The 26,310-nt window shown below is 34.5% G+C and overlaps 2 protein-coding genes across 3 annotated transcripts; both read left to right on the top strand.

The window, feature by feature from the left end:
* The first annotated feature begins 400 nt into the window (after positions 1-400).
* Positions 401-2,527, top strand: LOC131656343 (uncharacterized). The gene is made up of 3 exons (XM_058926079.1): positions 401-898; positions 1,083-1,186; positions 2,128-2,527. Exons 1-3 carry the CDS (start codon positions 464-466, stop codon positions 2,366-2,368), a joined length of 780 nt encoding a protein of 259 aa, XP_058782062.1. The 5' UTR covers positions 401-463; the 3' UTR covers positions 2,369-2,527.
* A 767-nt stretch (positions 2,528-3,294) lies between these two features.
* LOC131656342 (taxadiene 5-alpha hydroxylase-like) lies at positions 3,295-6,841 on the top strand. 2 transcript variants are annotated; one of them, XM_058926077.1, is made up of 4 exons: positions 3,295-3,808; positions 5,124-5,692; positions 5,779-5,969; positions 6,185-6,841. In XM_058926077.1, exons 1-4 carry the CDS (start codon positions 3,432-3,434, stop codon positions 6,494-6,496), a joined length of 1,449 nt encoding a protein of 482 aa, XP_058782060.1. In that variant the 5' UTR covers positions 3,295-3,431; the 3' UTR covers positions 6,497-6,841. The 2 variants fall into 2 exon arrangements, with proteins under 2 accessions (XP_058782060.1, XP_058782061.1); XM_058926078.1 differs by having other exon boundaries at positions 3,296-3,808; positions 5,127-5,692; positions 6,185-6,833.
* The last annotated feature ends 19,469 nt before the right edge of the window (positions 6,842-26,310 follow it).

The raw sequence follows: 26,310 nt of genomic DNA, 5'->3' as shown, positions 1-26,310 counted from the left end.
TGCCCATAACAAGAAGCAACCTTAAATAATTTCATTCTTTTTAATTTTAAATAAATTTCTACTCTTTTACATCTAGGCACTATATTACTTTGAATAATTGAATGTCATTTTACTTTTAGTAAAACAAACAAAAAAACAAAAAAAAATCAAAATTATTAATAAATGATGGAAAGCCAAAATTATATTATACTTTAAAATTGTATATAATCACCGATTTCATACTGGCCAGTCTTTCCAAAACACTGAAGAGACCCAACAACTCCATCAAGTGACCAATCTAAATATTCAAGACAATAAGTTATTCTTAATTTCCAACCGGCCTTATAAACTTTGGCCACATATGTTCGTTTTTATTCACAATTGGACCAAACATGCCTTACAAGTTACACACACCTCTTACCTTAATTTCACCATTCCTTAAATATTTATAGACACAATCTCATTCAACCTAAGAAACTAAAAAATGGATGATCACAAGAAAAAAACATTAGAACCAAAACCTAACTTAGAGGAACTATACCAAGGAATCCCAGATGAGAGTGTTAATCTTACCTTTCAAGACTTGCCAAATGTTAAGAAAAACACCACAAATATACAATCTCCTTCTCTTTCACCTATGAATATGTCACCTACTCATGATTTTAAAAAAGGATTCAAGGTATATTCCAATGACAACTATAATGATCAACAAGATTTTGGTCATAGAGGTGTTGTTGGTCCTAAAAGTACTCAAAGTAAGGCAAGTGAGTATAATTTGGGCTATGATACAATGAGTGGTGAGTCGAGTTCGACTAATGGAAAAGGCGGTGTTGGTCGACGGAGACGACAGGGCATTCCTCACTCTAAGATTTGCACTATTTGTAGTAACTATGTTTATTTTTTCAGGACAAGATGTCTGGTATGTTTTTGAAATGTTACTATTATTGATATCTATACTTTATGTTATTGTTTAACAATTTTTTCTTCTAATATTGCCTTTTATTTAAATTTTTTTTCTTTCAGTTTTGTCATTCTTTACTCAATCAAATAGTTATATTTTCTACAATCTTTAATTTATGTAACATTGTTTGTGGACAATGAAGGTATGTGGCAGGGTTTATTGCAAGCAGTGTGTGGAAATAGGTATGGGAGACTTAAGAGAAGGAAGAAAGTGTGTTAATTGCCTTGGACTTAGGTTCAGTCAAAGGTAACAATTTTTTATTTATTTTAATAATCATTAAAAATTCACACACGAAAGAGTTGGTATTAGGAAGATCCTAAAAGTCCCACATTGGCTAGAGATAGAGCTTTCAAAGAATATATATAGAGGGACACTCCTCACCTTACCAACCGGTTTTGTAAGGATGAGTTAGGTCAAACTCTAATATGGTATCAGAGCCTATCGATCGGACCATGGGCCGCCCACCATTAATATCCACGCACCAAGTCCAAAAAGAGTGCTGGGCATATATAGAGGGACACTCCTCACCTTACCAACCGGTTTTGTAAGGATGAGTTAGGTCAAACTCTAATAGTTGGGTTTTGAACTTTGGTGCCGGCATCGAATTTTAGAATTTTCAATTTTAATCATGATTTTATATTGCAGTCTGCATCTACAATTGCAGCCACATTATTGCAATGCGGTAGCCTCCGCGGAATTTAACACTGGTGTTGGCGTCGAACTTAAGAATTTTCTATTTAAATCATAATTTTAAATTGCAATTCGCATTCATAATTGTAGCTGCAATATTGCAGAAGCAATGGTCTCCACGACCATATCGCCCCACAATTACAATATGATCTAAGATCACACGCCCAATTCCATTAAGAACCACATCAGACAAATTCCACCCATGTTTTTTTTAAAGTATTTTCATTTGATTTAAAATTTCAAAACTCAAAAACTCAATTTATTTTGGAAGTAATGAAAAATCTTATCTACAAGTGCAACGATCTCAATGCGAATCGCAACAAAAGCAATGACTGCAATCACAACTCCCGCAACTCCAACCGTATTTGCGACACAACTGCAATTTAAGACTTTGATTTAAATGCCACTTCAATACCAAGTTTTCTTAAGGTTCTTTATTAACCTTAATCTAACAAAATATACATGAATGGTTATTGGAATGTAATTTGTTGTCATAGGTACATAGAAAGAGCAGGGTTACTAGGATGTTTGAATTGGAGGTATCCAAGTACAGTAAAGCAGACTGAACTCAAATGGGCTGAGAAAGGACCAAGAAGGAATGGTGACAAAGGCTATGGTAATCAATCAAGACCAACAACACCTACAACTCCAACAAGTCCTTTCTCTATTGCTAGCAGTGAAGCCTCCTTTGCAACTTATTCTCCTTTCACTCCTCGTCATCACCACCACCCTCTTTGAAAACAAGAAGAATTTATTTTGCTTTAAAAATAGTTTCTTTCAACTGTGTTTTTTTCTTTTTATATTTGCTCTTATGTTTTTTTTTTATATTCAACTAGTTGATTTAACTTATATTAAATGTTCTATCATTTTCTTTATGTTATCTGTCACTTTCTTCAATGTGTCGTTTACTTGCATTAAAATAAGCAATTTACAAGGGACAAATAGAAGATTGTACTAATTGTATAGACCAAAGCATTAGATTATTTAATAAGGAAAAATTAAATATTTAAAGCTTGCTAACTATGCCGGCAAGTTGCTTAATCCAAAAAATATTATCTAATAAAAAAGATGATGATATTTGAATTTACTATTGTCAAAAGAATCCTGCAATTGGTGCAGTCGAGAAATTATTATCCTTTGATTAAACTGAGTTCCTCGAGTCGAGTCATTTAAAAGATTTAACATTGTTGGTACTTAGGACCGAATTTTAATCCAAATTTTTTGGTTAAATTAATCATTTTATTAATGGTATCATGGTTTTAAATTACAGCCTCCAACTGCAGTATTGTTGACGTGATAGTCTTTGCAACTGCATCATACTGCAAATGCAGTGGAATTTAAAATCAAGTATCGGTCCACATTAGAAACCGCGTCATCAAAAATTTTTAATCTCAAAACATAATTTATATATGTTGTAAAGAAAAATCTTAACATTAAATGTTTGTCAAAAAGTATTACAAAAACCTCCAAATCAAAATTTTTACGGAAACAGTAAATAATGTGCATTACATATCAACCACAATGACTGCATTTGCAACACCCGAAACCACAATCGCATCCGCGCGTGATCCGCAATTAAAAACTATGATTGGTACCAATTAAAAACCTGCTGCGATGTGCCCCTCTAAATAAATTAAACTATTCATTTATTGTTACCTAATATGAAAAACTATCCCAATATTTTCTTTTTTCCTTTCCATGTCTCTTGGTGACATAAAGTAATAAGAAAACCATATATGATCTCTATCTCCTATGTTTGGCACTACACTGAATAATCTCATCTCTCTCATCTAATTTCTAAATGGTTAAAGATATTCCTTTCATTGCTTTATGCATACTAACTTTGAGTTTAGCTTTTCTCCTGAAAAAACTTCTCTCAAAAAGTCAAACAAAAAATGTTCCAAAAGGGTCACTTGGATATCCTATTATTGGAGAGACACTTGGTTTTCTAAGAGCACAGAGACAAGACAAAGGCTATGAGTGGTTACAAGAAAGGGTATCTAAGTATGGTTCTGTCTTTAAAACCTCCTTAATGGGTTCTCCAACAGTGATTATTATTGGACAACAAGGAAACAAGTTTATTCTTGGTTCCTCAGATGATGTTATTTCTGCTAAGAAACCTATAACTCTTCAAAAGATACTTGGAAAGCAAAGCTTATCAGAACTTGTAGGATCAAGGTACATATTCTTAATTTCTACTTATGATTCTTGTTATCCAGCCAAAGAATCGATTAATCCAGGAGATCAGTTAATTTTTTAATATTTTTTTTATGTTTTTGATTTATAAATATCAACAATTTATTTATATTAAGTAAATGTTGCCGGGCAGGAATTGAACCAGAGATCATTCAACCTAACTACAACTTTGTGCAATATAACAGTTCCATCCATAGTTACAATTTAATTGCTTGGGTTCTTGATTCAAACAATTACACTTTGAAATATGGTCTTTCATATTTGGAAATACAATTGGAGAAATATATATTTTAAAATGGTGATAGTGTATGATGGAAAAGTACTAGAGATATGAGTTTGTTTGTGTTTCTATATGAGAATTTGTTAGGTTTGTTATCCTTATTTCTTTTTCATTTTCATGTCATAAATTTAAGGGTTAAATATGTTTTTAGTCCCTATAAAATTACCCAAAATGGCTTTTAGTCCCTATAAAAAAATGTTTGACTTTTAGTCCCTATAAAATTACTTTTGCACTTAGTTTTAGTCCTTGTAGAGGGATCAAAAGTGAGTGCAAAAGTAATTTTATAGGGACTAAAAGTCAATATATTTTTTATAGGGACTAAAAGCTAAAATTTAAAAATTTATAGGGATCAAAAACATATTTAACCCTAAATTTAAATAAATTTCGTTGTATTTTGATTAATTGAATAAATTATAAATAAGTATTACTCATAATGACAAATAATGGGCAGGGAGTCGAGCTAGAATAACGACGCGAGACATTATAGCAATTGATGTGAGATTTCACAAAATTTAGAGTTACTTGCATTTAGACGTATATTACTCGAAAAACTTTATATTTTGGAGAATGCAGTTGATTTGTTGACCAAGTCAATCATCGGTAACAAATCCAAAACACTACTTAGAGTGCTACATGTTCCTTATTGCACTGTTGTTTGTTGTACTTCCCAGTTCCCAATTGCTAGGACGTAGAATCATGGAGGAAAATATTAATACAGGTTTGATATTCGTTAAGGTGTAGATCGTTGAATATGACTCATAGTCATAGAAGAAGGGTATGGGGCAAGGGAGTCGAACTAGTCTACTATTTTATATATGATTTGTAATACTGAAACTTTAATTTATTCAAATAATAAGACGAAACGACAATTTTATAGTCGTAGAATAAGCACACTTGGGCGGATTGCATAAATAACACTGTGTCAATTGTTTGAGACTTCTATTTCTATTTTCAATTTTATTGATGGCAAAAATAATGAAGCCATTTGAGATTTGAGCCTTTTGTTTATTTTTCAAGCAGGCACAGGTTGGTCAAAGGTGAACTGCTGAAATTCTTGAAACCTGAATGCCTTCAGAACTATGTCAAAAAGATGGATGAGTTAGTGCACACAACACTTCTAAAAGAATTGAAAGGGAATAAAACAATACAAGTTGTGAGGTTGATGAAAAAACTGGCCTATGATATGACATCCAGCATCTTATTTGACATAGATCAACACACAAGGGAGATTCTATTTGATGACTTTACCACATCATTTAAAGCAATTCACTCTCTTCCAATAAATCTCCCTGGCTCATCATTTTGGAGAGGCCAAAAAGCTAGAGCAAGAATTGTGGAAATGATACTTCCTATTATGAACGAAAGACGGCAAGAATTATCAAAAGGGGTTCTAAGTTCTACAAATGATATGCTTTCATGCCTTCTCGCAATAAGAGATGAAAATGATAAGCCTTTAAACGACGACTTAATTACCGACAATTTTGTTTTTATGTTTGTTGCAAGTCATGACACATCTGCTACTCTCATGACATTGATGATATGGAAGTTATCTAGAGATCAAGAGGTTTATAACAAAGTTTTAGAAGGTGAGACTAGTTTGGTTTTTAGGTTATCCTATTTGTGTGATATATATTCTATGTGGTTTGAAAATTTGGTGAATTTTTTTATGTAGAACAAATGGAGATTTTAAAGCAAAGGAATGAAAATGAAGAGAGGTTAACATGGGGAGAGATACAAAAGATGAAATACACATGGAGAGTTGCTCAAGAATTGATGAGGATGATCCCTCCTTTGTTTGGTGGATTTAGGAAAGCACTTAAAGATACTAGTTACCTAGGATATGACATACCAAAAGGATGGCAGGTACGTCATGTTTTTTCGATTCAAAAATCCACATTTCTTGATGTAGTAATAGGTGTTGCAACTGCGGTCATTCTGACTGTTGCGACGCGCATTGCGGCTTTTGCAGCATGAATTTTACTTGAAATGTTCTTGAACTACATAATTGAGAAACACTTGAAATTGAGAATTTTCATTATATATATTAGAAGGAAATTTAAATTTGATTTCTTGTTTAGGTATATTGGGCATCATGTGGAACACATATGGACAAAGATATATTCGAGAATCCAGACAAGTTTGATCCATCTCGTTTTGAAAATCAAACAAAGTCAATCCCACCCTTTTCTTACCTTCCATTTGGTGCAGGGTCTCATAATTGCATAGGAAATGAGTTTGCTAGGGTTCAGACATTAACTACCATTCACAATTTTGTGAAGTTGTACGAATGGTCTAAATTGAATCCAAAGGAAACTCTTACTCGTCAACCAATGCCTTATCCATCATTGGGCCTTCCAATTAAGATCAAACCAAGATGTAATATGTCTTAAATTTTACTGTCATCTCCTATGTGTTTGGTGTTGTTTCTTGTCGTGTAAATATGTAATTCCAACGAAACTTCTTATTAGCCCACTTTATTAATGAAAAATGTTATTTATTGGAGAGTCCGTGAGGTTTGTTTTGGTTCTTCTTCAATTAAGAAACCATGAAGTTAGGTAGCATAAATCCAGCAAAATGGTCTTGGGATAACTTACAGGGCCGGCCCTTTGCAGGGCTACATCACAGGCCCCAAATTTTGGGAGGTCCCAAATTTTTAAAAGGTTCAATTTTTTTTCATAAATATTAATCGAAATAAAAAAAATGTTATAATAAAAATCTAATAAATAAAAAAGATGATATAATAAAAAGTCAATACATATAAAAATTGAGATAAATCAAAATTCAAATTAATTATAATTAAATATATTATTGATTAATACTTAAATGTAATTTTTATGTGTCTTTTTTAATTATTATAATTGTATTTATATTTAAAATTGAGAAATGCTAAGGACTCTCTCAAACATTCACTCTTTTATTGGTTGAAACATGTGTGAGTCTTATCACTTTATATAGAACCTATTTTCAAAGTGAGGGACCCACACATATTTTAACCAATTAGAAAATGAGTGTTTGAGAGAGTATTGAAAAGAGAGTGTTGCTAGCACTCCTCTTTAAAATTTGAGCCCATTTTTAAAACTAGAACGGAGCCTCGGCATTGATTGGGCCGGCCCTGATTACTTACTAACAACAATTTAAGGCCATCTCGAATCTTGTCACCAACCTTTTTTTCTATTAATCTCCATAATAGTTTTCTCTCCGACTTCCAAAAAAATACTCACCTTGAAATCACTATTCTTAAATCCTTCTCACCCAAGCCATGGATCTCACGAAGCTCGTCAAAGCATAAATCCTCGCCTCTAACCTTAACCCACAAATGATTATCAAAATAGTAATCAATCACTCATTTAGAGTCCTTTTAAATTATAAATATGTTGTTTTTATCTATGTTTTAGATGCTTTTATGAAATATTTGAACTATTGTATTTGATGATAAATGTTAAAGGAATTACTTCAAACTTGTGACAAGAAACAACACTATAGTAGATTTTTCGACTATGGATGTTATCACACTTTAAAGTGAGACTCGAAGACGAGAAACGAGAATATTTATGGAGATCAAACAATGTATTGCGTGGGAGGTGCACCAGACCACCCACGAGCCACTGAGACTACTCTTTTTTAGCCTTTTTGATACGACATTTCCCGCAAGGTTGTGGCTTATCTCAATAAGATGCGTGAAGAGCGTGAGTGGGCTAGTAAGAGTGTGTCTGAGTGCATGTGATCATTGTAGGGCGTATTGAAAGAAAATTCCAATCAAAATATTATGAGGAAAATAATTTTTTTTCTTAAGTCGATCTTTATGAATGAGCATAATCAGTGATATAATGATTATCTCTATGGCAATTAACCAGTGATGCAGAATCATGAACGATCACGAGCATTGAACGAACAACAACACTTCTATTTAGTCCGCACAAACATAATGCCTTCAATTTTTGTCCTAATTGTTATCAATTAAGACTTTGAGAGAGAGAAGTAAGGCAAGTGTTTCACAAACCGAATTTTGTCAAGCAACAAATAATTTTACACAAAGTTTTTATTTATATAAAGGCTTTTAGAGGGTGCAAGCTGAACAAGTTCACAAAGCACATTGTACCTTACCGTGTATTGTATTTCACTTACACACATTGTATCATACGATGTTTCATATTTTATATAAGTATCTCGTACCTTACGGTATTCCTTAGTTCACTTAAGTACATTGTACCTTACAATGTTATATATTGATCATAAGTACACCGTACCTTACGGTGTATTGCATTTCCCTAATTAACGTTAGTGCATTGCATGACCGCACATTGAATAAGCTTCACTTATTTATTTTCTCTCATTAATGTGCCATTATGTGGGTGACCCTTAGATTCTCGTGACGTAGGCAATTATGTGAAATCACACATTTATTATCATAAAAACTGAGAAAAATCTAACGACATATCACTGGTATCCAATTCACAAAAATGTCATGTATTTCGGTAAAACATATTCGTGATAATATTTATGTGTATAATTATCCTTTTTACTTCATATATATATATATATATATATATATATATATATATATATATATATATATATATATATATATATATATATATATATATATATACATATATATATATATATATATATACATATATATATATATATATATATACACATATATATATATATATATATATATATTGAACACAAGACATAGACCATGTCACCCTTGTTTAATTCAATATTTGACCCTTAGATTTATCCTGTTATGAGGGATGTGCAAATTTCCTCTACTTCACTTGTGTCCCTCAGCATGATTTGTGGAGTATCCATCAATCAACTTTTGGGGCATCCTGTTACACACAACGTTTGATCAGAAATAAAGCACTTGATTCTACATCTAGGATCCATAGTTGTTTCAGGTCGAGTGTGGTATATACCATTATCACATTGCGAATAACTTACGACACTTGCATAATATTATATGCAATATTCTCATGGTTGGACATTACAGTATAAATATTACTCTTAATATTTATACACATATGAAGACTTGATAACTCTTCCTCCATGATCAGTGAGATGTGATCATTAGTTTATCCATCTAATAGTCTCAATGCTTTAATTTTATCTCACTTCATAATAAAGTTTGACTATGGATACGCACTACTAGAAAAGTCGTTTTTAGTGACCAAAAAATTTCGATCACTATAGTGACTGAATTAGCCACCAAAATTTGATATTCTTGAGCCAATTTTATGAGATTACTAAAATAAATCAGTCATCGATTTAGAGACCAAAATTTTTTAACCGCCTTTTCGATCGCAAAAAAAAGTTTTTTATATACAATTTACTTTATATAAAAGAATTAGAGACCGAAATTTGAATTTGGATCAGTAATCTTTTTATTTTATAGTTTTAATCCTTATTTTATTACTATTTCTCTTCTATTAAAGATTTTAATTCTCTTTGAATTTTAAATTATAAGTAAAAGTTACACATTTTTATTGTTTCATCAAATAAATTATATATTTAAATAAACGTGAATTTTATTTTTATTATACAATTTTATGTGTGCAATGAAATTGCATAATAAAATTAAATTTATATAGTGATTTTTTAAATTTTATTTAATAATTTTTAAAAAATTTATTTCTTTGTTATATGTATATATGTTTAAATATAAAATATAACAATATATGTTAAGTGGTATAATGGTAAGGTGTTATTAAAATAAGTGGAGGTCAAGAGTTTGATTTCTGGTTAGTTTTAATTTTATTTTATAAAAAAGAACACTAAAATTGGTCACCAAATTCGGTCACTAAATTCAATCACAAATTCAGTCACTTAAATCATAGTAAAAGCTTAGCGACTAACACTTTTTTAACCAAAAAATTATGGTCGCTAAATTGGTCGCAAAATATTTTAATGACCGGTTTTTAAACTTTTTCGATCTCTAATCTGATCACTAAAAGCGAATTTTCTAGTAATGACATTAAGGATAATGTGCTTCTATTTAATGGGAATTCCACAATTAAGTCGCACTTAATGCTTCATCAAACGGACTAGCTATTCTAGAAAATTTATTAAATTGAAAAAATAAACATTATAAATAAATTTCTTCTTATTATTATTATTATATAATTTGAAACAAATTCCAAGCTCTAATAAAACTATCGGTCTCCAGGACTTACACCAACAATCTCCTATTAGCACTAGCGAAAATAATGCATACACCTAATACACTTAGATCTAGTATGTGCACCAGGCTTCTACTGCTCATAAGGCTTTAGTAATGGGGTTAGCATAATATTGTCAAGTGTTGGTATATTCACATATCTTATATCTATTATCTCTGATATTAGGTGATAGCTAGCTCCTAAGTATATGTTAGGATCGTTGGTGTGATCAATGCTCCTTATATTATGCAATGACACCATTGTTATCGTTATAGAGTTCAATATGATCCACAATGTTAGGGATTATGACAAGTTCACTAATGAATTTCTTGATCCAAATGTTTTCCTTTGTTGCATTTAAGGCAACAATATACTCGGTCTCGGTTGTAGAATTAACATCCATATCATGTTTTGAACTTTTTCATATCACAACGTAACCATTTAAGCAAAACAAATAACCATATTGCAATATAAAGTCGTCTTTATTTGTTCGGAAGCTAGCATATGCGTATCCTATTACAACGAGCTCTTCCTGACTTCCATATTGTTGGACTTGAGACTTCACACCCATGTGGGGGGAGGGGTGAATTGTGTGGTTTGGAAAAGTATTGTTTTGAAAAAAAATTGAGTTTAAAATCAAAGTTTGAACATAATTTTCTATATCTAAGCAGCATAATATAAAAATAAATTGAGGAAAGTAAAAGAGTTTAAGGGAAGAAGAAAAACACCAAGAATTATAGAGGTTTGGTTAAATCAAAAGGACCTCCCAATAATTGATCTTGAGAATTTCCATTAAATACATGAGAGCTTTTAGTATGTGAAACTCATAAACCCTCTTATACAAGGAAATGGTGGTTGTCCTACAACCATGATAATACAAGACGAAAGATATGATCGTTTTCGTCTTCTCCATTATAATGATGAGACTGAAGTGACCAAGCTTCCTTCCCAACGGTAGATTAAACCGGTAAGTCTTCTCTCCACAAAATATTTGAGCTCAATTTGGTTTAACATAATAACCTATAACCTTTTGAGATTTTAACAGGCTGCTCTTCTAACCTATGGTTTTAAACGGACTAACCATGAACCTAATGGTAAGTTCATCAATATTGAAAACCTATGCTATCCATCAAGAGTTACAAAGACACCTCACTCACAAAAGATCTTCTCCGACATTTCAATGAAACGAGGATCCAACATCAGATCTTCACCAACAGTGACGATGATGAATCAGATTCAAAATTTGTTATGTATATTTACAGAAATATTCTGTGTAAACAATGTAATATTATGGGTAAACAATTAATTTATAAATATTATGTAGTTTGTAACGAATTTAAAAAAAGATCAATCTTACCCCTCGGTGTTATTGATAAACCGAGAGGTTTGATGCGCTGGTGTTGGAAATACTAAAAAGGCAGAAGTTGCGGTTCGAACACATGTGCATAAATATTTTTCCCTCGCACTTTTAATGTTGATATTTTTCATGACTACCTTCGTTATCTCGCTCTTTTATTCGAGGTCAAATGTATTTCGCGTCCGAGATGAAATGTGTTTTTTTATTGTTGTGTGAACTTACTTTTGGGAGTAGTATACAGCTCATGAAATAAAATAAGCATAATTTTTTGAGAGTGTATGTATATAAATATTGCATTTACTTAATTTTGATCTTTTGATCCTGTTGTTACTTCAATCACTACAACAAATTTGTCCTTTAGCAGCGCATCTACGAAAGCGCTTTTGGGAAGGGGGGGTACGAGAGCGCTTTTTAGAAATAAAAATAAAAATAAAAAACAAGGGAAAAATGCGCTGGTAAAGGGGGGGGGTACGAGAGCGCTTTTTAGAAAGCGCTGGTAAAGGGGGGGGGGTACGAGAGCGCTTTCTAGGAAGCGCTGGTAAAGGGGGGGGGAGGGTACCAGAGCGCTTTCTAAAAAGCGCTGGTAAAGGGGGGGTAATGAAAGCGCTTTGTTAAAAGCGCTGGTAAAGGGGGGGTACGAGAGCGCTTTTCTCCAAAGCGTCGTCTAAGCCCATTTAATTAAAACAAAAAAAAAGAAATGCTTCAGTACTGGACAGATTCAATATTCTATTTTTCATGAACAGTACTTCTTCTCCCACGAAACTCAACTCAGTCTGTTCTCCAACGTTCGCCTTCCTCCACCGTTCGCCGTCCTCCACCGTTCGCCATCCTCCACCGTTCGTCGCCCTCCTCCGGTCGTCCTCCACCGTTCTTGTTGCACCTTGCTTGTTCTCCATCTCTCTCCATTATCTCTATCTCAAGGTAGATTCTATTGAATAATCCAATATTTTACTGACATTGTTAGGGTTTTAGTTGATATTGAGGGATGATATTGTTAGGGTTTTAGTTGATATTGTTAGATGACATTGTTAGGGTTTTAGTTGATATGGTTTGTTAGTGCACATGTTAAGTGTTGATATGAAGGATATTTACTGTGAATTGTTGGCATTGATGTTGTCACTATTTATTGATGATGTTCATTAAGTGATGATGAAATTGCTTGTCTCTTGTTGCAAATATGAATGATAATAGTGTTGGAAGTTTTATTTGGATTGATGTGTTGTATTGTTTAAAGTTGATAATGATAGAGTTGTTAATGAAGGTGGTGTTGCTGAATTTTCAATGGAGTTAGTGTTATGGTTGGTTTGTGAATTTGAATTTGAATATGGTGAGAGTTCTTGATTTGAATCTTGTTGATAATTGTTGTCGGATAAACTAGATTCTTGAGCATGAGTTGTGTCGTGTTTCCATTTTTTTTACTTGCTAGAAATTGTTTAGAATTGCCTTGTGTGAAGGATTGATCATTAGAGTTGGATATAACATGCTTTGTGAAGGTGGTTGAGATTGTTTTGAACACAAATAATGCAGTTTTTTTATAGGTAGTTGTTGATGCATTTCATTATTATTTTGACTCATAGAAAGTGTAGAAACTAGAGAAAATCATTGTGCATTTTGAGTTGGGATTCAATTGTTGATGTAATTTGGAACTTGAGTTGTTGGATGTTAATTGTGGCTCTTGATTTCTGGAAGTTTATTGCCTTATGCTTGTTTGTTCCTTTCCTTCTCAATTTGCAAGTTTCGTGCACTTTATTTTCCATTTATGCTACTGTTTTGTTAATCGGCTTAAAAGTCTCGCTTCCGGTCGAAATTCGGTAAAAACCAATATTATTTTTGAGTTCAGTGGGACATTTGGATGTGACTATATGAGTAGGGATGGCAAAAAAACCCATACCCACGGGTATCCGCGATTAAAATCCGTCACGGGCACGGGTTGGATAGCTTATCGGATATCCACGGGTATTATAAACGGATATTTAGTTACCCGTTTACTTACGGGTACATATACGGATTTGATGGTATCCATATCCGCGGGTATCCATATCCGTTAATAGTGATTAAAATTACTTAAATATCCTTTTAAAATTAGTATACTTGAATATCTTTTTAATATCAATTAGTATACTTAAATATTCTTTTAACATTTTTTCACATTCTACATCAATATTCATTATAAGGCTTTTGAATTTAATATAGTAAATGTATAACACATACTTTTCTATTAATAAAAAGATAAATTTTCTATTCAATATATGGAAAATTAGTAAATTTCAATCAAAAAAGTATCCATGGGTATCCATAAATACCCGCGGATATTTAAAATATCACGGATACCCACCCGACAGATATCCACACGGGTATGGAGCGGATATGGATACCATTTTTATTAAACGGATGGGTAGCGGAAGACTAGTATCCGTACCCATGGATATCCATTGCCATCCCTATATATGAGTTTGGTTCATTTCCGATGACTTTGAATTTTTGCTCATTTCTTTGATTTTGTTCTATCGTTTGGCTCATATGTGTTGACTTTATTTTTTGTATATTCTCATTGTTTCTTTTGTCTCATTATTTTTTATTTTTTGTATATTCTCATTAGATTCAAACCTAAAGATGATGAAGATTATAGATTGAAATCCATGAATATTAATTATTCATGGTTACATTGACATCATTATTCATGTGTTTACTTGATTTTAAATATGTTTAGCACCATGTACATAATGCCGATTTTTTACAATGTTGTTATGATTCTTGATGTCAATTTTGTTAGTCGTTAAGTGATGAACTTACTAACTTTGTGAATTTGCTATAGGGGTTACTTGTGAAGAGTGGAAGTTTGATAGTTTTCAATAATCTTACATTGTGTGGGTCTAGAAGTTGCTTACTTCTATACAGGTAATTAATTTTTCTCTCTTGCCAAAGTAATTAGTTGTGCTTTGAATGAACTGCTATGGTGGGTCGTTTTTATAATAAAAGTTTTCTTTCCTTTGAATTAGCAGCATTTCCCGGCCTAGTTCGACGTACATCGCTCATTTTCTGCGTTTTGAAGCCTCTGGTTTCTACTTGTACAATGCCGATTCAAACCTACCCATCTCCCACATCAAGTCCAACTCAGGTTACTAGCCCTTTCTTCTTGGTTATAGTTTGTTGTTTTCTGCTTATAGTTTATTGCTTATGGTTCTATTTAATTTCAATTTAGTGTCTCTCAACCAGTTTTTTGGTTTGTGGACTTATATTACCTTGAAATAAGGTAATGTCTTCTTTAAGAAATCGGGGGTAGGCTGAAATAAGGTACTGTCTTCTTTTAGAGACTCAAACAATCGAGACAACTGTAACTTCCTATCTTTAGCTAACTACCAACTTAACCAATATGAAAGCTATAGGATCTCATTAGGTATTGCTTAAGTGTTGCTTATTCACAGTAGTATATTTTTGTACTATAGTTGCATAACATTCTATTTCAAGACTTGAGTGGTTTGACAAGATTTATTTCTATTATTCACACTTTATAGGATCTGATTAGGTATTCTGATCAAGACATAATGATGATAGCTATTTCTTATCTTGACAGAATTCCTTAGTACCTGATAGAGAAACCAAGAAGCAAAAGCATTTGTTTAGCTTAATTAAGACATGGATAAAACATGGATGAATTCAAACCGATTGTCGAAAGAGTACGAGAAAGGGGTATGGGAATTCGTTAAGTTTGCGGTTGCGCACTCCGAAGACCCGATTCGAATGTCGTGTCCTTGCTTAGGTTGCTGTTATGGGGGTAAGGTTGACGGGAATAAGTTGGCATCGCATTTACTACGGTTTGGAATTGATAGAAGTTATGCATGTTGGACAATGCATGGTGAGAAAAGTAACGGGAATGTTGAGTTAAGGTGTAATACGAAGTATGCTTCAAACGACGATTGCACAGACACATATGATTATGATCGAGTCGAAGAGATTGCAGAAGCGCTTGAAGAAGATCTTGAGGATTGTCCCAAAATGTTCGAGAGGTTGGTAAGCGATGCAGAGAAACCGTTGTATGATGGTTGTACAAAATTCACAAGATTGTCTGCGGTGTTAAAGTTGTACAACTTAAAGGCGGACAATGGATGGTCGGATAAAAGTTTCACAGAGTTATTAGCCCTTATGAAAGATATGCTACCAAATGATAATGTTCTTCCCAATCGAACGTATGAGGCCAAAAAGATGTTGTCCTCTATTGGCATGAGCTATGATAAGATACATGCATGTCCAAACGATTGCGTTTTGTTTCAAAACGAGTATGCAGCGTTGAATGAGTGTTCTAAATGCAGTGCCCCTCGATATAAGAAAAAATTTTCTTCGGCCAAAGTCTTATGGTATTTTCCTATAATTCCGAGATTTAGACGCATGTATCATAGTGAAACCGATTCAAGACACTTAACTTGGCATGCAGATGAAAGAATTATTGATGGAAAGTTGCGACATCCGGCAGACTCACCACAGTGGATGAAAGTTGATACTGATTATCCTGAATTTGGAAAAGAAGCAAGAAACCTTCGCTTGTCATTGTCTACTGATGGAATGAACCCGCATGGTATTCAAAGTATCTCGCATAGCACATGGCCTATGATTCTTATGATTTATAACCTACCTCTGTGGCTATGTATGAAGCGTAAGTACATGATGTTATCTATGCTAATTTCTGGGCCTAAACAACCAGGGAATGACATAGACGTATACTTGGCACCCTTAATCGAAGATTTAAAGTTTTTGTGGGAGAACGGTGTGGAGGTTTACGATGGGTATAGGAAAGAAAGTTTCAACTTGAGGGCGATGTTGTTTGGAACAATTAATGATTTTCCAGCATACGGAAATCTATCCGGGTACAGCAATAAAGGTCAAAAAGCGTGTCCTGTTGTTGAAAGTATTTGTGGGTAAATATTTTCTGTAATATATCGTATCCACAGGGATTGGTTAATATCACTGCCGTTCTATAGTTGTTTATTTTGAGTTAAGAAATTTGGTTTGGTTTGTTTTATACTAATAATAATATCAAAAGCAAATAATAAAATAAAAGCAAGTAAAGGACTTTGTGTTAACAAATAAAGAAAGATGTTGAGTCTTTAGGGTTCATCAACCTAATCCTATACAATTATCAATTAATTCACAATAGAACAATCCTTTGAATCATTATCTTCACTTATCCTCAAATAAGATTCCATGTCTGCAAATCAAATTAGATAACTTTTACCGGTATGATATTCGATCTCTCCAAATCACAATAACGATAATAGTAATTAAGAACGATAATTATGAAAACCCAATTACAATTCCATCTCTGCAAATTGCAATTGAATCAATATAGTAACCTAGGGCAAAAGTTAAATCCTTTCTTTCGATCAAAGATTCAACAATGATGTAAATTAAAAGCAAGGTTTCTTATTGATAATAAATTCAACAATTGTTCACAGGGATTAATCAATGGTAATGTATATTCATAGGTTAACTACTACCTTAGACTCAACAAGAGGGATTTAGCTCTCCATAGACATGAAGAACATACAAGAATCAATGGAGGAATTCATCTTCATCAATAGAATGCCTTCAATTGGTAAAGAATCCACCTTCTATTGTTATTCTCAGCTTCAGAATCAGATAGCTCTCCTAATTTCGCTCCCACAAAGTTCTCTAACTACCCTTTTTCTCTTGGAAGCTAGGGCTTTTAAACAGACTTTTTGGGCTTTTAACGCCGAGGCCGCGGCGCGGCAACGGGCTGGCGCGGCGCGCCCCTCAAACAGAGATACTTTCGCGGCGCAAGGAAGAACTCTCGCGGCGCGACCTTTGCAGAAACCAACTTTTTCCTTTGCCTTTGAGACTTCAAGCTCTCTATCCTCCTCATGTTCTTCTTAAGTTCTAATTCAGCTCAAAACCTGCAACAATAACACCCACAAGTGATTCGATTTGCTTTATACATGAACTAAACTTATTCAGTTCAATTCTTCATAAAAACCTATGGATTCATCACATTTTGCATTGGTTTGGGGACTAAATCACTTCTATTAACACATGAATTTACCATTAATTTACTCCTAACAAACTCTCCCCAACTTAGAGTTTTGTTTGTCCCTAAACAAAATTACTTACCTCCAGCAAAGTTTACCGACAATCAAGCAACAAGTTTTTCAAAAAGTTTTTCTCAAGTGGTTCAATCCAGTAACTAAGTCAAATACTCCTCTTCTACCTGCAAACTCAGAATATCCACATGAAACAAACGTTGAAAGCAAATTACCTCCAGAAGTTCAAAACACTACACAATTGTAATTGAATCAGCACTAATCACTCTCATCAAAAAGTATGATGAATAAAAGAGGGGTTAAACACTCATCCAAACAATTAAATCAACAAAGATCCATATCATACGTTCACCAAATTGTTCGCATCAAGTCTTGTGGAATCTGAGAATCAGAAGGTCTTTCTATGGTTGTAATGTGGTTTAGATTCAAAGAAAAGAAGATAATCAAGGGTTGTTCCTAATATAGGGAAGCATCCAATTCATAACTTATTTCTTTTTCTCTAAAACTCTACTTCCTCCATCTTTTTTCATTCATTCGTAGCTTGATTCTTCTTTTTCACTTTTTTTTTCAACAATCTTTATATTCAAACGTTGTTACTTCTCTTTTTTTTTTTCAAGCTACGACTTCTTTTATCTTTCACCGATTACCATAAGTACTTACTCTTCTTTTAAATGTGACTCTCCCCAACTTGGAGATCAACCTGTATTCAGATTATATGAATGCTCCTCTACTTTCTAAAAAGGTCAAAGAGAAAACACATCACCAAATTTTATGGTTGATGGTCCAGAACAAAACTTTTTATTGAGATCAAAACTCACCAGATATTTTCCTTGGTGTATATTATAATGCTTATCTTGACCTCAGGCTCAAAGAATGGTTAGCAAAGGATCACACTCTCACAGAAGAAAATAAGTTGTGCATTAGAACAGGCTAAAAGAACTCTCAGATTCAAACAATTTCCTAAATCACTTTCACAGATTTCCACAAACGATGCAACAACCGGTTTAGCATGATACAAACAAGTCAAAACAATTGATGGTCTCCTGCATATAGTAAACAATGGAAGGCTTTCCTCACAATGGTTAAGGCTAAGCTGATCCAATAAACAATGTACCATAAAGAACTTCTGACAGTATTTACTAACACCTTAAGTTTCATTGCACACATTAAGAGTTTGAGTTTGAAAATTCATACCTGCTTTGTTACTTATTTGAGAAAGAAAGTGAAACTGAAAAAGTTTGAACATTCACTTCCTACCACTTTTCATACATGTTGCTTCCTTGTTGATACTTCGCTTGAGATTCCCGCTTTGTTATGGGACTACCTACTCTAACTGGGAGTACAAAAAAAAAAACTAAAACTGAAAGAAACAACGAATTGCAATACTTAACATAACTTTAAAGAAATAATAAACAGAAAATTGAAAAATGCAAAAGAGTAAATCCACCCCCAAACTTGAACTAAACATTGACCTCAATGTTTCAGAACAAGCCCGGGAGGGTTGACTCACAGAGGGTATTGCAATATCAATTGCCTCTTCCTAGCTCTCACCAGAAAGGTTCCCTTATCTTTTCCTGAAATAAAAATAAAAAAAACAAAATAAAACATTAGAAGTGTGGGTTACCTCCCACAAAGTGCTTCGTTTAACGTCGCATGGCTCGACGGTCCATTACCCCTTGTTTTATGGAGGGTATTTCCTTTTCCAACACTCGCTACTTTGTACTTCCATACCCACAAACTCATGAAGATAAAAAGCATGGATAGCTTTTCTCTTCACTTTATCTTCCCCATTCTTATCACTCTCCTTAGCCCTCTTAGGACTTTTGACATCATCATAATTTGGTTTCATTGGAGAAGATATGTTAGAGACTTTTTCTTGGAGGTTTTTGAGATTTTTGTTTTCTTGTGCACCTTCCGGTATACCAGTTGAATTTTTCTCATTTACCCCTGACCTGTGTTTCTTGACTCCCAGCATCTTCAAGGTTACTTCTTCATCAAATGATTTTAGCGTTAGCGTCCCCTTTTCAATGTCAAGATTACAGCGTCCTGTCGACAAAAAGGGTCTCCCAAGAAGGATCGGAGTTTCTTCATCTTCCGGAATGTCCATGATGTGGAAGTCAACAGGGAAAACAAACTTATCAACTTCTACTAGTACATCTTCCGCTACTCCATAAGATTTCTTAATAGTGTGATCTGCGAACCGTAATTGCGACTTACTTTCACTAATCTTGTCTAATTCAAGCCTTTTGAAAATGGATAACGGCATTAGACTCACACTAGAGCCAGAATCGAGAAGTACCTTTTTAAATGATATATTCTTGATAGTGCATGGTATCGCCACCGCCCCAGGGTCTCTTCTCTTAATTGGGATTTTTCTTGCTGCAGCGACTATACTACATTTTTCGATTGCCATTTTTGGTTCTCCCTCTAGTGATCTTTTTTTCGCCGATACCTCCTTCATAAATTTCTTATACACAGGTACGTGTTCCAGTGCTTCAAAGAAAGGTAAATTCACTTCTAACTTTTTGAACAAGGACGTAAATTTCCGAACGTCTTTCTCTTTTGAATCCTTCTTTGTTACTCGCAAAGGGAGGGGTGGTTTAATCACCTGTTCAACATCTTTCTTATTTTTTTCTTCAACTGGTTTCATTGGTAGTATTACAACTTCTGGCTCTTTTAGGTCCTCTCTTATTTCCAGATCTACCTCCATCGCCATAGGGTCACCTATCTCTTCTTTCTCTTTTTCCGATTCTGAACCCCTTTGACTCCTTGTTGTAACAGCATTAATTTTCTCCTGGTCTTGCGGTTTTTTTCCGGTTGAGTTTGGTAAGGCTCCTTGTGCCTGTAGAGTAAGTTGATGTGTTATTTGCCCCACTTGATTTTGCAGGTTTTTAATTGCCGCTTCCTGGTTCTTCTGATTTATTACTGATGTTTGAATGAACTGATTCACTGTCTCCTCCAACTTGGATTGTCCTCCTTGCTGTTGTTGTGGTGGTTGAGTGTATGGTTGGAATGCTTGTTGTTGATACCATTGATTCGGTGGTCTTTGTCGGTACCCTTGGTTGTTGTATCTTGGTGGATAACCTTGTTGGTATGGCTGATTCTGATATTGATTCTGCCTTTGTCCTTGGTTATTATTCATGTAATTCACTTCTTCTTCTTGCACTGGTGGACAGAATCCTGTTTGATGATCTCCCTTGCACAATTCGCACCTAGCAACTTGATATGAATTAGATACCCCGTTCAGCTCCTTGATTTGTTGTGGTAGTTTAGACATTTGTTGTGTCAAAAGTTCCACTTGTGAAGTTAGCAATTTGTTCTGAGCAAGTAGAGCATCACTGTTGTTCAACTCTAACATTCCGGGTTTCTTATCTCTTACCGTTCGATCATGATTGCCTTGACGATCATTTAGAGCCATTCGCTCTATTATCTGAGTAGCTTCTTCAGGTGTTTTGGACATGAGAGAACCACCAGCTGTGGCGTCCAAAAGTGTCTTGTTTGTAGCTGTGAGACCGTTACGGAACATATGGATTTGGTCAACGTCTGAAAAACCGTGTCCTTTGCACTTTCTCAACATAGCTTTATACCTTTCCCATGCTTCATTCAAAGATTCATTACTACCTTGAGAAAATACTGCTATTGCTGTTTTTGCTTCGAAGAATCGGTTTTGAGAGTAAAACCGTTCCAGAAATTTTTCTTCCAATGTGTTCCAATTTGTCATCACTACCTCGGGTTGATCCAGATACCAATCCTTTGCCTTAGATAGCAAAGAGTGTGGGAACAACCTCTTAAATAATGCTTCCTCATCAGCTTGAGCGACACCCGTAGTACCTGCTAACTCATAGAATCGAGTAAGATGCGTGTACGGGTCTTCATGGTCCAATCCGGCGAAAGGACTTGCACAGATCAATTGTATGATACCGGTCTTCAGTTCTGTCGGTCGCCCGTTGGCGGCAGTTCTCGCGAACTGAGGATTGAGTCTTGGACTATTAGTACATGGACCATTAGCAGCCATGTTGCCAACAGTAGGTTGTATAAAAACTTCCGGTTCTTCCTCCGTGAATAGTTCGTGAAAGAAGAATCCTTCTTGCGACTCGTCAATGGTTTCAAGTTGTTGTGACGATGTCGCGGTTGCGTTGTCTCTTGATTTTGCTATGTTCGCTCTTTTTCGTGCTTTGCTATTTAACCTCCTAGCGGTCCTTTCGATCTCGGGATCAAAAAGAAGTTGATCGCTAGAAACTTTGCTGCGCATACACAATCTTCTGCAAAACTAGCAAACACGTGAAACGACCAAATAGAGAAAATAAAAATTAAAACTCAAAATAAGAACTATTGCAATGCATGCAATATTGACACCAATCCCCGGCAACGGCGCCAATTTGTTGAAAGTATTTGTGGGTAAATATTTTCTGTAATATATCGTATCCACAGGGATTGGTTAATATCACTGCCGTTCTATAGTTGTTTATTTTGAGTTAAGAAATTTGGTTTGGTTTGTTTTATACTAATAATAATATCAAAAGCAAATAATAAAATAAAAGCAAGTAAAGGACTTTGTGTTAACAAATAAAGAAAGATGTTGAGTCTTTAGGGTTCATCAACCTAATCCTATACAATTATCAATTAATTCACAATAGAACAATCCTTTGAATCATTATCTTCACTTATCCTCAAATAAGATTCCATGTCTGCAAATCAAATTAGATAACTTTTACCGGTATGAGATTCGATCTCTCCAAATCACAATAACGATAATAGTAATTAAGAACGATAATTATGAAAACCCAATTACAATTCCATCTTTGCAAATTGCAATTGAATCAATATAGTAACCTAGGGCAAAAGTTAAATCCTTTCTTTCGATCAAAGATTCAACAATGATGTAAATTAAAAGCAAGGTTTCTTATTGATAATAAATTCAACAATTGTTCACAGGGATTAATCAATGGTAATGTATATTCATTGGTTAACTACTACCTTAGACTCAACAAGAGGGATTTAGCTCTCCATAGACATGAAGAACATACAAGAATCAATGGAGGAATTCATCTTCATCAATAGAATGCCTTCAATTGGTAAAGAATCCACCTTCTATTGTTATTCTCAGCTTCAGAATCAGATAGCTCTCCTAATTTCGCTCCCACAAAGTTCTCTAACTACCCTTTTTCTCTTGGAAGCTAGGGCTTTTAAACAGACTTTTTGGGCTTTTAACGCCGAGGCCGCGGCGCGGCAACGGGCTGGTGCGGCGCGCCCCTCAAACAGAGATACTTTCGCGGCGCAAGGAAGAACTCTCGCGGCGCGACCTTTGCAGAAACCAACTTTTTCCTTTGCCTTTGAGACTTCAAGCTCTCTATCCTCCTCATGTTCTTCTTAAGTTCTAATTCAGCTCAAAACCTGCAACAATAACACCCACAAGTGATTCGATTTGCTTTATACATGAACTAAACTTATTCAGTTCAATTCTTCATAAAAACCTATGGATTCATCACATTTTGCATTGGTTTGGGGACTAAATCACTTCTATTAACACATGAATTTACCATTAATTTACTCCTAACACCTGTTTGTGAAGATGAAACCGATACGACACGAGCAGAAGAATGTCTTTCTCGGCCATCGTAGATTCTTAAATTCTAATCATCACTACCGCGGGTGGAGAAAAGCATTCATGGAAAGGCCGAACATCGTACAGCCCCGCCTTTTTTGTCAGGTGATCAAATTTTTGAAAAGGTGAAAGATGTGAGCACTCAGTTTGGCAAGCCTTTTGCACATTCACTTGTCAAGGGTGGGTGGAAGAAGAAGTCAATTTTTTTTGAACTTCCATATTGGAAGTTGTTGTACGTAAGACATTTCCTGGATGTTATGCATATTGAAAAAAATGTATTTGACAGCGTTATAGGTACGTTACTCAATAAACAAGGAAAGTCTAAGGATGCCCTTAACATAAGGAAGGACATCGTAAACATGGGAATGAGAACTGAATTGGGACCCGTGACGAAAGGAAGACGAACATATCTGCCACCTGCTGTTTACACTCTATCTAGAAAGGAGAAGAAAACATTATGTAAGTTCCTCAGTGAAGTTAAAGTTCCAGAAGGCTACTCTTCAGATATTAGAAGACTTGTGTCCATGAAAGACCTCAAGTTAAAGAGTTTGAAGACGCATGATTGCCATGTTATAATGGAACAATTTTTACCAATAGGTATACATTCTATTCTGCCAAAAAAAGTAAGAAGCGCAATAACTAAACTGTGTTTTTTCTTCAGGTCAATTTGCAGTAAGGTGATCGATCCCGCGATCTTACCAACATTGCAAAAAGAGATAGTTGTTACTTTATGTGATCTTGAAATGTATTTTCCTCCCTCGTTTTTTGACATAATGGTTCATCTAGTCGTTCATCTTGTGAAAGAGACACAATTGTGCGGAGCAGCTTATATGAGATGGATGTACCCTGTTGAACGTTATATGAAAATATTAAAAGGGTACGTGAAAAATAGAAGTCGACCGGAGGGTTGTATTGCCGAACGATACATTTTTGAAGAAGCGGTTGAGTTTTGTACTGATTTTCTGTCAAATGTTCAATCAATTGGACTCCCCAAATCTCATATTGTTGAAAAAAAAGAAGGAAAAAGGCTAATTGGAAATAAAGTGGTGACAGTATCAATGGTCGAGCGGGATCAAGCGCACTTGTATGTTCTGCACAATGAGATTGAGGTTGAGCCCTATGTTGAACTGCACAAGGTTGTTCTCCGAGATTTAAATCCGAATAGAAATGAGAATTGGATAGTACGAGAGCACAATCGAAGTTTCATACCGTGGTTTAGGGAACATATTTATTCAAAGTATCGTTCAGATCCTGCTTCAGTAACATAAAGGTTGAGATGTTTAGCCTATGGTCCAAGTATAATTGTGTTTTCTTATAGCGCATACGCAATTAATGGATACACATTTTATACCAAAGAACAGGATGATAAAAGTACTATGCAAAATAATGGTGTTACCTTGGTAGCTGAAGCAATGCACATATCAAGTGCGAATGACTTAAATCCGAAATTTGCAAATTTGTCATATTTTTGGGTTATCGAGCGCATTTTGGTGTTTGATTACGCAAAGTTTCAAATTCCTGTATTTGGTTGCAAGTGGGTTGAAAATAATAATGGCATACGAATGGATAAGTCAGGATTTTTGCAAGTGGATCTCAACAGGGTGGGGTACAAAGATGAGCCTTTCATTCTAGCCTCTCAAGCTAAACAAGTGTTCTATGTCAATGATCCGACAAGTACGAAATGGTCTATAGTGCTTTTATCAAACAAAATAGTTGATGAAAACATTGGAGATTAAGGTGATATTGGTGTTGGCATTGAATCTTGTACAAGAAACGATCAAAATGAGAACGAATCTTGTACTAGAAATGATCATAATGAGGGTATTTGGATCAATCCAACCATCCACGTTGTTAAGAGACGCGTAGAACACAATCCTACCAAGAAAAGAAAGAGACGTTAGTGAAAAAGGTAATAGTATACATATTCCGACTAATGTGCTTTATTCAATTTGTACCGATTGTTATATATTCAATTTGTATACTTTTTTCAATTTGTATTCCGATTGTTACAATACTTATTCAATTTTGGTGCATATTTTCGTTTTGTACATAACTTTTGAACCATGTATCTGTTTGTCGACTTCTTTACATGTAACTATACTATTTTGACAATTCCGGAGCTGCTCATTCACTTATCTTTACATTTCGGGACTGTTTTTTTATCGGTTTTGCTTCTGCCCGTGATCAAAAGTCGGGCTTAGGGTCTGAATTTCGGAAAACCGACTTCATTTTTGAGTCCGTGAGGACGTTTTACCATAGCCATATAAATTTCGTTCAATTCCGACAACTTTCTTTTTTTGACGCTTATTCTGATTTCATCGATTTCGATTCCGATTTACTTGTACATGCATGGTTTGACTTCCATTTGACTTGTATAGATTGTTAGCTTATTAATAGTGTACTAATATGCTTTAGTTTGTTTGATACAGGTTCAATGGCTAGTAATCAAGAAAACCCACAAGAGAACCCACAAGAAAACTCACAAGATAGAGATGCTCCGGATACAGATCCTCAACCCGATACATTATCAAAAGAAGTTGCACGAGGCATCACCGTTATGAAGGGAATCATTCGACATAAAGACCAAGGATTGATGTATAATTTGGAATGGAATTCTGATAACCAACCAATTGGTCCTAATTCTGCAAAGTTGACAAGCTATATTGGTACACTTGTTCGTTTGCATATTCCATCTCCGTAGCTAAATGGAATCTGAAAAGCAAAGAGTTGGACGATAAAAAAATGCTTTGGGACGAGCTTAAGGTATCATATATGGTTGTTGTTATTTTCTTGACGATAATTTGTTTAAATTACTTATACTAACACACTCTATGCGTATGTTTGTTTGCAGAGGTCTTTTACCATACCAGATGAACGTAAACGCTTCATTCTTAGTTTGGCCGGAAAAAGATATAGAGGGTGGAAAGCTTATCTAACAAACAACTATCTTAAGGATAAAGAAGGAAACTTTCTTGAAGAGGCCCCGGGACGTCCAAAAAAGTATGAGATGTTCATTGATGAAAAA

Source organism: Vicia villosa, linkage group LG3 (genome assembly GCF_029867415.1).
Source record: "Vicia villosa cultivar HV-30 ecotype Madison, WI linkage group LG3, Vvil1.0, whole genome shotgun sequence".
Lineage (NCBI taxonomy): Eukaryota > Viridiplantae > Streptophyta > Magnoliopsida > Fabales > Fabaceae > Vicia > Vicia villosa.
Note: the sequence above shows the minus strand (reverse complement) of the source record. Positions and strands in the feature narration are given on the sequence as shown.